The following is a 12,891-nucleotide window of genomic DNA, read 5'->3' as shown; positions in this document are numbered from 1 at the left end:
AAAGTTAATAGTTGACACGGTCTGTGTCTTTTAAGCTGTCTGTGGATGCTTCATGTCAGCATACACCTAGAAACATCAATCAAAGCTTTTCTCTTCCGATACCTGAGGCCAAGCTGCTGATCAGTTTTATGATTCCAGCTTTTTCTCTTAAGATATGATTTATAATGTCATACAACCACGGCTTCTACGGTGGAAACGCATTTAGATTCACACCCTGTGTCACCTGGTGTGTCAATTTTGAGTTTTCTTTGACAGAAAAGAAGTTTCTGCTATAAATTCTTGCACAAAAACAACTAATTGCTGCATAAAGATTCACCAGAAAGCAGGAAATGACACTTTTCCTGGATTATGTCAAGTGTCCTCATTAACTGCTGCTGTGACTTTTAAATCACAGAGCCTGATATCCGTCTCTTTTACTGAACTGTCAGTTGCTTCACACTGTCAGTGCAGACAATAAACAGGACGTTTTCTTCTCTGAACCCAGTGCACCTGAAATGACCTCCTCCGATCGGTAACATGTGCTTCGTCTTTGCCACTTTAGGTTAAATGCAGCAGTTTTAGGAAGGAGGTTACTTCCAAAAAGGGTACAGAGTGAAGTCACAGCAGCAGGATTTTTTACGTAAAGTTACAGTTACGGTCAGTGATGTGGTCGGATTTTAGCAAACAAACTTCATGAAGCAGTGCAGAGGTCCAGAAGCCAAAGAGTTCAGTCAAGAAGCAAACAGTGACAATTCAGACACAATGTGACAAACAGCTGCACAAAGTTTAGACTAAAATGCTGCTACTCAGTCATCAACCTGTTGTCATCAGCAGGTAAACCTCTGCTCTGCCTTCACCACAGCGTCTGGAGACAGTCCAGCCTTCACTAGATTTATTGGGAAAGCCACATAAAGAGGCGACCTGATGGTGTTTATGGTGCATACCTCAAGAGTATAAAAGCTGTTAGATTCCAGGTTGGTCAGACCTTTTCTGCAGGTCATTCCCCTCCTCTTCCCTCCATATCTCTTGTCTGTTTCTGCTGCTTTTGTCCTATAAAAGCAATTTGCCATAAAATCCCCATAAATCGTTAAAACGAAGGTGGAAACACGGGTCAGAGTTGCAAGCTGTGTTTCCGCAATGTATCTGTAAAGTTATAAAGATGCCAACATTTGAGAAAAACTTCATTTTGCAAAAATTTTGCTCACTTGAAGTGGTTTGGACATTTTTCAAAAGGTTAATGACCCTCATGAAAGATGGAAACACCAAACTGTTCAGAACTGAAGAAGCCTCAAACACCTTCAAGAGCCTAAAAGAAAAGTCAAGTTGCTTTCTAGGACCTTCACTAAACAGATTAATGGTTATTAATGATCAGCTCGTTTCTTTGTTGTTTTTGCTTAAAACATGACCAACAGCAGTTAATATGAAGTAAAAATTTCAACTTTCCTGACTGAAAATAACTCTTGAAGACTTTTTTTCTCCTTTGTTTTAATTTATTTTTGTTGATAGCCAATGTTTAGTTTGTTTCCACAGTTTCTGGCTTCTTCTACTCTCTTTATTCCAGCCGTGCCGCCCACAGCGCCACCTTCTGACGACACTACACCGCCTGGTTTACACACTTCAAACAAACCTAATTCACATTTTCTTCTTTTGTAATTTATTTATTTTTGCTGCATTTCAAAAGCTTGCTGTAAATTCTCTTGACACTTATATGGAAACACGGATGAACCTTCAACCTGCAGAGATCACAGTCAGGAATCCACTCAATGATTTATTAGAAAAGTCACATAAAAGATTGGTTGGGGGGAATATTACCTCGGTGCGAGTCCCTGATTTAATTCCCAGCTGTCCCGACCCTTTCTGCATTTCATTCTCCTGCTTTTTTTCTTCATATGTGTCCTGTAATACCTACTGGTCCTATCAAAATAAAAGCAAAATGCCCCCAAAAATAATCTTGAAAACGGAAATGTCAGAAGTTTCCATCATGCAAAACCCACATTTCCACCAGTCAGAGTCACAGACGGTGATCAAACCACAGCAGTTTCTGAACTTTATCCCTCCAAGTCATGTTCTGCCACCATCTCATCCCCCCAAATAATGTTTCCAGGTCGCTTTGAACCAGATCCTGAACTTGTCTGTCTCATGTTTGCAGTCAGACGGTGATATATGACTGATGTGCAGTTTCAAGGTTCAGTCCGATAAGACTTTACTGCTCCGTGTTTGTGTCTCTGTGCACGAAGCCGATGAAAAGCTCCCACTTTACCGTCTGAGGGCCTTGTTTCCAAAGAGGATTAGGGCTGCGTTTTAACCAATTTAGAGTGCTCCTTTGTCTGTCAGCAGGATGTTTTAAAAACCCCTCGTGAAAGAATTTCCATGAAATTTGATGGACACATCGGCTTCGCGCCAGGGAACAATTGATTTGGTTTTGGTGGTGATCCAGATCTGGGATTTCTGCCATTGGACCATTAGAGGGTTTTTTTTTTAGCTGTAATTATGAATCTGATGGAGACAGAAAACTTGACTCCCAACCCTGCAGATACATGCGCAGGTTCAAGGGGTTTTTATTTAGAGCCAAAGTGTTGAAGAACCAATGACATGTCTGCTTGTCTGTCATTTAAAAAAAAAAAATCAGAACATCACTTGTGTTCACCTCGGCACATTTCTCGTGTTTCGAGACCACGACTGTAGATGACCTGAGAGGCTCTGCTTCAGTCAAAAGATAATCTCATAATCCCCGAGGTATGACGCTCTACCAAGTTTGTTCTCCCCGTCGTGGAAGGAGCGGGTGAAGTGAAGTGAAGTGAAGCAAAGCAAAGGGAAGGGAAGGGACCGGATTGAGCAAGAGTCTAGACTTTTTGGCTGCAACAAAACCAACAACATTCATTTCGTCATTTGCCCGCAATCCTCCTCTGGGTGTTTTGTCACGACACACACAAAGGCATTTCAATTTTCTTTTTCTCCCAAAGTGTTTTACTGCGTCGTCGAGCGGAGCAGCTGCCGAATCACAAAGACCCTCCGAAGAGGCTTGTGTTGTGGCTGATTGTTGCCGCCTCATTCAGACCTTCGGGGGTCAGCGCTGACCGCCGAGGCCTCACATCTGTTAGAGGTTACGTCGGCTCTTTTCAGCGGCGAGCTCCATGTAGCCGTCGGACCCTCCACCAGGCATTCCCAAACGCTGGGTGGGGTCGCGGCTAAATCTCCCTTCAGGTCAGAGGTCAAGGCCAGGCCCCCACTCGGAAGACGTGTTGCTTTTCCAAACTCGGTGGGTGTGCAGACGTGGAGCACTTAAAGCGGCAGAGATGGTCGGTCAGGTGTCGACTCGCACCTTCCTCCTCCTCCGGGTCAAAGGACGCATTCTCACCTGCGGCGCCGTCGAGAGGTGGGAAGTCGACGTAATTGCGCGATAACGGTTGTTTATTTGTGCAGGGTGGGAACGCTGCAGCGACCTGTGTGTCGGGGCGTGTTGAGGAAAGGTCTGTGAGTTCAGCCACGTTATGGAGGATTTATAGGTGCAGGTGGGGAGAGCAGGTTGTGTTACCTCGTGTTACAGCAGCTGGTCGACAGATTTCAACCTCATGTTTCCATTGATCTGTTCACTATTACCTTAATTAGTCAATTAGCTGTTTGGTCTAAAATTGTCATCAACTGTCCTGTTTCATCCACAGTCCAAAGATACTGAGTTTACTGTCAAAGAGAAGGAAAAAACAGAAAATATTCACATTTAAAGGGCAAGAATCAGAGAATTTGTACTTTGCTTCCTTTAAAAAATGGTGATCGATTGTCACAATAGTTGACAACTGATATAATAGCCAACAGCTGATTGATTAACCCTTGCAGCACTGATAAAATGTCTGAAAAATCTACATCCAGATGCCACTTTGCATTCAGATTGGTGCTGTTGTTCAAAAGCCAGAGTTAAAATTAACAGAGAGAAGCTAAAAATGTTTGCTATATTGATTATTGTATAGCTTATTGTCTAATTTCTGTTTTATTGTCATCGTGTAGTCATGAGTTGTGTACCTCAGTATGTCCATGTGTATGAATAATGCTGTGATAAAGCAGCTAGAGGATTTTTACTTCAAGAAATCACTCAAATAATTAATATATTAGTTTCTATTCACATTTACCATTTAAAATGATATTAAACAGAGAGTTATCGACATTTAAGAAGCTGGAAGCTAAATAAATACTCAAAAATATGAATCAAACCAAATAATGTGCTGTGANAACCTCATGTTTCCATTAATCTGTTCACTATTATCTTAATTAGTCAGTTAGCTGTTTGGTCTAAAATGGTTTTAAAAAAATGTCATCAACTGTCCTGTTTCATTGACAGTCCAAAGATACTGAGTTTACTGTCAAAGAGAAGGAAAAAACAGAAAATATTCACATTTAAGGAGCAAGAATCAGAGAATTTAGACTTTGCTTCCTTAAAAAAATGGTGATTGATTGTCACAATAGTTGACAATTGATATAATAGCCGACAGCTGATTGATTAACCCTTCCAGCACTGATAAAATGTCTGAAAAATCTGCATCCAGGTGCCATTTTGGATTCAGATTGGTGCTGTTGTTCAAAAGCCAGAGTTAAAAGTTAACAGAGAGAAGCTAAAAAGTGTTTTCCATGTTGATTATTTTATAGCTTATTGTCTAATTTCTGTAGTCATGTAGTCGTGAGTTGTGTACCTCAGTATGTTCTGTGATATAAAGCAGCTAGAGGAAAATATTCACCTTTGAGAGGTGACTTTCTGCCATTTTTACTTCAAGAAATCACTCAAACAATTAATAGATTAGTTGAGAATTTATTGAGTATCTGACAACTAAATAATAAATTACTGCATCTCTAATAAAATGCTGGAAAACACTGAAAAGTCTCCATCCAGGTGCCATTTTCTATTCACATTTCCCATTTAGAATTATATTAAACAGAGAGTTATCAACATTTAAGAAGCTGGAAGCTAAATAAATACTCAAAAATATGAATCAAACCAAATAATGTGCTGTGAATTGGTTGAAATAGTAAAAACATTTGTGTGAGTAGAGATTTGAGCTTCACTGAATCCACTTATTTTGTTCTCCAGCACACCTAATCATCTGTAATTTTTGTCAAATTTAACATTTTATCCCACAAAAAGTTTCATTCAATATGAGCAAGAATATCGGTTTGTTGAGTCTGTAGCCTGGTTCACTTTTAGGGTTTATAGTTGAGATTTAAAGCTGATGTGTTCATGCTTCGTGTTTTCTATCTGATAAAAAAGCAAAGTTATGTTGTTTGTGTCGTTGGTGGGAAAAGTTCTTTTTCTTCTTTTTCTTCTTCTCGAGTCACGAGAGCGACTAATGTCAGTCAAAATAAACAACCGGTCTCGCGTTGATTAAAGCCGTTTCCCTGCGCCTGCCCTGCAGCTATTCACTAATGTGCTGCTGCTACAGCCTTAATGAGAGCCGGAGGAGGCGGACCGACCCCTGCTCACCTCTGAGGGCCCCTGCAGCGAGGGGCCCGAAACAGCCGCTGACCACAGCCGCCGTCTGGTTGGTCCCTCAGACGAAGCCACGCATCAAGTGAAAGTGAGAGCAGCGATGCCATGTTTGTGCAGCACTTTTACATCCGTATGTGTCATTTTGGCATCAAAACGCACAAAAACATCAAGTGAAGGTTGTCTGTGAAACTGGATGTTTCATCTAATGATGCTCCAAAAGTCATAATAAGTTGTCCAATCTTTTTAAAACACAAAACAAAACATCAATAACTGGAATTTTAGGAGTTCAATTTTTCAACTTTTTAAAGCCTGAACCATGAAATAATTGCCAGAAAATTCAAAATGTTTGAAACTGGAGTGTTATTGAACCTTCAAAACTTAAGTTCAAATTTGTATATATGAGTTTTAATTTCTATCATTTTTGCTGCATGAGTTACTGGTCTATGGTGGCATATCTGTGCTCTGCATGTGTCTGATTGTATACATCAGTTTTTTCAGGAAAAAAATATCACGCTGCTGATGTAGAGGTCTCAAAAACACTATCCGATATGACACACTTGGCATTACAGGGTTAATGGCAAAACTGGTGCGTGTGTGAAAATGTTCAGGACACCAAATCTGCATCTACTAATTATTAAATTATTGCTCAATTTGCACAAAAACATTAAGTGTAGGTCATCTGTGAAACTTTGTTTCATAGTAATGATGCTCCATCTCTGTTTTTGCAAAAATGCTAATAACCTGTGTTTTTAAATTTAAAACGGCAATAACTGGAATAAGACTTTTGGGAGTTAAATCTTCTCAAAAATTTGACTTTTTAACAGCAAAACTGGTGTAAAAATGTGACATTCAGGACATCAAAGCTGCAGTCAAGCACTATTTCATTATTGTTTAAGTAGCATAAAACCATAAAGTGCAGGTCGTCTGTGAAGCAGTTTCCCTCTAATGATGTTTCTTTTCTGTTTTAACAAAAATCTTAGTTGTTCAGTACATTGTTTGAAATGCAGCAGTTGCTAGATTTTGGCGACTTTAGTGCAGCAGATGCATCAATATGTCACTTCATAAAGCTATTTAAACAAACCTAAGAGCAAATAGTTAACTGTAAAGTCATGCAGCAGATAGACTGAGTCGTGTTTCTGCTCACTCAGCACATTTAAGTCCAACCTTAACTTTAAATTGAACACTTTTTTTGGTCTCATCCATGCAGCTCCTGTTGGAAATATCTGCTCCTTTATGTGTTAATTCTCTGTTTTTGATCACTAAGAGCAACTTCTTCAACATTACACAGTCATTTGATGCATTAATACGATAAGAGTTAGTGCAGCAGTGGAAAGCAGCCAACTTCATTTTTATGCTGTTTTTTTCTCTTAATTTCTCTACATTTTAGAGGGAACAATTGTCGTATTACTTCACCACATTTGTCTGACAGCTTCAGTTACTTTCAAGATGAACATGTGACACAATAAATAACAAGCTTTTAAAAATACCACACACAGTTTTAGACGAACTCAGTGATTTACAACGGTTTCGCCGTCTTTCGTCGGCGTCACATTTCAGTTAACAGCTGCACCGAATCATAATTTTTCCCTCTAAACTTCTCACATGGCTTCATTTCAATAAAACGAGCCGATATCTCACCAGAAATCAAAGATTAGAGGAAAAACTGAAAACAGATTTGTGGATCAGAGCTTTTTTTTCTGTCTTCTCCTATTAATCATGTTTGGAGCCTCTGATTTATCTTCTGTCTCTGAATATAAAACTGGATTTAAAGGAGTTCAGCAGCTACAACGGCAACAAGCTGCTGACACGCTGGTGCTTCACTATAATAATCTAATAATATAGCAGTCAGAGGGACCAAACTTTTACTTAAGTAGGATTTTAATGCACTTCTGTAGCATTTTTATCTCCTTCATTAAAGGATCTGAATTCTTTTTCCATCTCTGATCCGCAGACAACAGCAAATATTGGAATCACATTAATATTTAAACCGATGAATACTGTGTAAAATATATTATCTATGTCTCAACAAGCCTTTTTTTAATTTGAAACATTTCTGTGTATTTTCTACTTTTCCGGGCAGCCGTCGGTTTACAATCATTCCAGCGCATTGTGAAAATGAGTCATCAGATTCTTGCAAAGTGATTGTGTTGAGTAATCCATCACCCCTGACACTTTTATTGTGAAGTAATGAAGTGCAGTCTGTTCAAATCAGTAAAGACTTGAACTCTGTCACGATCAGGGCTGCAGCTAACCATTATCTTGACTGTCGATTGCTCTCATGATTAATTGAGTTGCTGTTTGGTCTAAAAGCGTCAGAAAACGAGGGAAAATGTAAATGAGGCTTTCTCAAATGTCTTGAATGAAAGAAATCAGAAACTATTTACATAAAAGAAGCTGGAACCCGAGAATTTAAACTTTTTTCTTGTAAAAAAAAATACTCAAACTGTTTAATAGTTGACAACTAATTGATCAATCATTGCAGCTTCAGTTACTGTGCAGTTTAAACACTGACAAAAATAAATCCAGACTCATTTTGATGGATTATATGTGTCTGCTACTTGGTGAATTGTTGGACAAATGCACCCAGATTTATAAAACAGTAGATTCTGTCCCTAAAAAATGACATAATTTGACCAAAAATCATAAAATTATACTTCTTTACAACTAAACCTCTTTTTCAGTCACATTGTGAGAGAACCATGTTTTCCTCCAGATAACATTTATGATGCGTCACATTTAAAACTGAAGTCGACACATTAGTTTATTTTACTACTTTACCGTTGGTCCTTTTCTGGCAAACTCACCATGTATTAAAAAGGGCAGAGCTTATCACCATGGCAACCCAGAAAATGGAGGAAATGCTTCAAACATGCTGTGAAAAGGTCGGATTTTACCCCAAAGGGCTGTATTTAGTTATGGAACAGTGGATGAAAAAAACAGAACTTTGGACTAAAAATACGAGTCTAAAACTAAATAATACTTTATGTAGCGCCTTTTAAAAAAAGAGTTCACTAAGTGTGAAAAAAAATAAAGGAGGGTATTCAGGACGACAATGAAACAACAGAAGGCCGCTCAGTCTGGAAAAAAAATAGAGTTATACACCGTAAAGGATTTACAAAATGCATCCTGAAAACAAACAAAAATGGCATAAGGCTAAAAATAATAATACTAGTCATGGTAGATAAATGTAATAAATATGTAAATAAATAAAGGTAGAAGAGAATAATATGAACAAAACAACTATAAAAGCCTGTAAAAATGGGTTTTAAGAAGTGATTTAAAACAGAACACTCGAGTCAGACAAAGCCCTTCATTGGACTTTTTCAAACGGCCTTTTTCTGCTACGTCTCAGTCAAACCAGTTGGGGAGAAAACACGCTTCTTTCCAAACATACATGCAGTTTAGTTGCATGGAATTTTTGGGGTTGGATTTGAAGTTGAAAAGGTGACACTTGCAGACACGGCGGCTCTTAAGTGATGCAGCAAACATGCTGGAAGTAGAATAAAGTTAATGTAGAAATGTGAAGGCGCCGTCCATCCATCCATCCATCTGCTCTCCTTCTCGGTCAGCGCGACCTTCTCTGTTCTCTGATAAGAATCCCCCCTTGTAAGGCCTGGAGGCGGCTGTGCAGGGCCGGGCTGCTCAGCCGAGCGTGAGCGAGATGTGTATCGTTTAATTGGACGGGGCAACTACTGACCTGGGACCGAGCCAAAACTCCAAACGCTCCGGACCGACTCTGTGTTTATGACCCGGTGGAGAGATAAAAGGAGGATGACGGACGGGCTGGAGGCTGCTGTAAGTGAGACACCGGAGAGGACGGGAGAAACCGAGAAGATGGACTTTGCTGCAGCTTAACAAGCGCCGTCTGTCCCGCGTGTTTCTCCTGTTAATGAAAATGTTCCGTCAGAAAACAGAAACGTATGAGACAGTGTCAGTGAAGCAGCAGTGCCAGGAAGCAATCAAAGACAGGGATAGAGAGGGGCTTTCCAGGAACCAGAGGGACTTCTCAGAAAAAGGCACTTGTCCTTTGATGAGTCAGAGGTGGAGAGAGACGGATCCTCGGCTCTTGGCCTCGAGGCGAAGACGAAGACGAGGCAGTTTGTAGAACAAATGTCCTCTCGGGCAGATCTTATCTGGTCGCACCTTGAAGTGACTCAGAGTCAGCGCTGCGTTTGCTGGTAGCTGCTGCTGACTCAGTTTAGATGCTGATTCAGTGGAACATAAAGGAGGTTTATTCTTCTGTCAGAGTCAAACTCGGCACATTGACTCCTGCTGGTGTTTCATCATTGTGAACTCACAAACCGTGCTGTTATTCAAACCCTCAGAGCTTCATTCTAGCTTCCACTGGACCCCCCACAGTTTACAGAGAGGCCAACTGATGTGTATTAGTTTACACAACTTATACACAAGACACACTCGGATATGTTTTGCGATGTAATGGTGCAGCTGTAAGGAGGGTTGGCTTTTAGTATTTCATTTAGTGTGAACATTACGTGGCTTTTTTGACGCAACAGCCCCAATTTAATTTTTTTTTCCTTCAGGAACTTTTGTAAAAATTAAGCAATCAAGTTCAACAATTCATTATTATGGTGTGTTATAATAATGAATTGTTGAACTTGATTGCTTCATTTTTACATAAGTGCTCTGAATTAGATATCACATCATATGTCATTTCTCATATTGTATATCTCACATATCATATCTCATGATATCACATATTGTACATGTCATATATCATATCTCATGTCATATATCTCATAAATATACATCATATCTCATATCATATATTACATCATGTATTTCATCATGTATCTCACATGTATCTCATAATATCTCATCTCATATATATCATATCATATCATATATGTCATATCTCATTTATCTCATGTCATGTATCTCATAAATGTATATCATATCTCATATCATATATTACATCATATATTTCATCATGTATCTCACATGTATCTCATATCTCATCTCATATATATCGTATCATATCATATCTCATATATCTCATGTCATAGTCATAATCTCTCATTGCTCATATCATGTCATATATTGCATTGCATATCACATCATATATAATTTTTCATATATCATTTACTAAGTCATATATCTCATATCACATATATCTCATGTCATATATCTCATATAATATATATCATGTCATATATTACATCATATATCTCATATCACATAATATCTCATACCATATCTCATGTCATATATATATTAAGTCATATCATATATCCCATATATCATATCTCACATCATATCTCATATCAGCTAAAATGAGGATTTTCATGTTTTTTTTTTGGACATGTCTGATAATAAACTGGATATCTTTAGATATTCAAACAAACCAAGACATCATAAAGTGGACAAATGATCAATAAACTAATCCGCAGATTACAACAGGACAACAGGACAGTAACTGAACCAGGCTGAGGTTGAGCTCTCTCTGAGTCGATGCATCCATATGAGCTGTAATTCAGATTATTAGTGAAGTAAAAGGGCTCCATGTAGACACAGCAGGACATTCTGGTTTTCTTGCATCCTTTTATGTAACGGGGTCAACAGTCACACAGGAGGTGAGGAGGGGGGTTCGGGCTTGGTGCTGCCTCCCTCTCCGGTTGTGTGGGAGTTAATAAGACTCTGTGGGGGAGAGTGGGGCGACTGGTCCGGGGGAATTAATGATACTGGCTGGATGGGGGGGAATTCCTGACCTTGGCTCCTGCTCAGCGGCGTGGCGGCTTATTGTGGATATTATCAGTGACCTAAAGACCTTGTGCTGTTTGTCAGCTCCTCTTCTGTCCTCCTGCTCAAACGCTTCTGCTGCACCTTCTTTACTCTTGTGTTCAAGCGTAGAACAACAGCTCTGACGTCACCAACCGCCTCTCGCTGTTTGTTTGTCTGCAGGAAGTCGACTCTGCTCCAGTTCCTGACCTTCGTCCTGCTGCTGGTGGCTCCGGGCTGCCTGTCGTCCCCACAGAGGGTGAGTCGGACGCTCCACGAGTCCAACAAGCCGCTGCACCAAACACCTTTTCTACTTTACTGACCCCGAAGGACCTGTCAAACACTTTTAGATGACGTCACCCTGTGAAGCTTTTCAATTAACCAGCACAGCTCAAATATTCAACAGAGTTACTGCTCAGCCATCTCTGATTTGAAATCTGACCATTTTCATTCTTCTGTCATTTGACTTTAAACCAAAATCGGTGCTGCAGTGATTGACTTTGCAAATAAATCCATGATGTTAATGTCAGTAGATGCTCATTGAAATGCAGTCGGTTGATTTTAGTTGATGTCATTAAATCACAGCAGCAGAAGGAGACACAGACGTGGAGAGCTATGAAATATGATGTTTCTCTCAGTGTGATCCAGCTGTTTTTAAACAAGTGAGTCGAAGCAGGTCTCCAGACAGTGAGCTGCGATGGCCGAGTGGTTAAGGCGTTGGACTTGAAATCCAATGGGGTTTCCCCGCGCAGGTTCGAACCCTGCTCGCATCGTTTAAGCATTATTTAAGCAATTCTTATTCTGAAGTCATCACAATCAATATATATATATATATATATATATCATATAGTAGCAAACAGGCAATCATGCAAAACTTGTGAAGAAAGGCCAAAAGAAAACTGAATGTTTGCTCATGAGATAGAAGATTTTCCTCAGACGGTTGAGACGGATGCAGGAGAGTGAATGTTGCAGTGATCAGGTGGATGTAAAAGGTTTAACTCCTTTCCTTCTCGTTTTAACTCTCACTCACTTATTCACAAACTTGTGATTTGATGAATCAGTGAATAAATGTGTAGAATGTCCAGCGGAGCTTCGTAACATGTGGTAAAGGTAGTGACAACTGTGTCTTCTATCCCAAACCAGGATCTTTTTCTTAACCCAAATTTTTAATTTTGCTGCCTGAAGTTAAACAAACAACAACAGAAAATGCAACAAAATACTGAGTGAAAATCAGCGAGTGAGAGTTAAAACGAGACTTAAAAAGATGAAACCATAATGACTGCAGGAGTCAAACTCTAGTCTCCTGGATGAAACCTTTTACATCCACCTGGTCACTGCAGCATTCACTCTCCTGCATCCGTCTGAGGAAAATCTTCTGTCTCATGAGCAAACATTTGGTTCGTCACAAGTTTTGCATTATTGCCTGTTTGCAGTTATACGAGTTGATCGTGATGATTTCAGAATAAGAATTGCTTTAACAGTGTTGTAGCGCTGCGAGCAGGGTTCGAACCTGCGCGGGGAAACCCCATTGGATTTCAAGTCCAACGCCTTAACCACTCGGCCATCGCAGCTCACTGTCTGGAGACCTGCTTCTACTCACATGTTTAAAAACAGCTGGATCACACACATCATATTTCATAGCTCTCCACGTCTGTCTCTCCGTAATTTAATGACATCAACTAATTTTTGACTGACTGCATTTA

General features: G+C 39.6%; 1 protein-coding gene and 2 non-coding genes across 3 annotated transcripts in view; 2 read left to right on the top strand and 1 right to left on the bottom strand.

The window, feature by feature from the left end:
• Positions 1 to 12,891, top strand: part of adamtsl5 (ADAMTS like 5) — a 58,374-nt gene that overhangs the window by 2,001 nt on the left and 43,482 nt on the right. The window contains exon 2 of the mRNA XM_008296023.1: positions 11,372 to 11,447. Coding sequence (XP_008294245.1) covers positions 11,372 to 11,447 — 76 coding nt within the window. The remainder of the gene's footprint in view (positions 1 to 11,371; positions 11,448 to 12,891) is intronic.
• trnas-uga (transfer RNA serine (anticodon UGA)) lies at positions 11,880 to 11,961 on the top strand. The gene has a single exon. It is a non-coding gene; the product is annotated as a tRNA-Ser (tRNA).
• On the bottom strand, positions 12,678 to 12,759 carry trnas-uga (transfer RNA serine (anticodon UGA)). The gene has a single exon. It is a non-coding gene; the product is annotated as a tRNA-Ser (tRNA).

This window comes from Stegastes partitus, unplaced genomic scaffold (genome assembly GCF_000690725.1).
Source record: "Stegastes partitus isolate 25-593 unplaced genomic scaffold, Stegastes_partitus-1.0.2 Scaffold1095, whole genome shotgun sequence".
NCBI classification, from domain to species: domain Eukaryota; kingdom Metazoa; phylum Chordata; class Actinopteri; family Pomacentridae; genus Stegastes; species Stegastes partitus.
The sequence above is the reverse complement of the archived record's forward strand: the minus strand, read 5'-3'. Positions and strand labels throughout refer to the sequence as shown.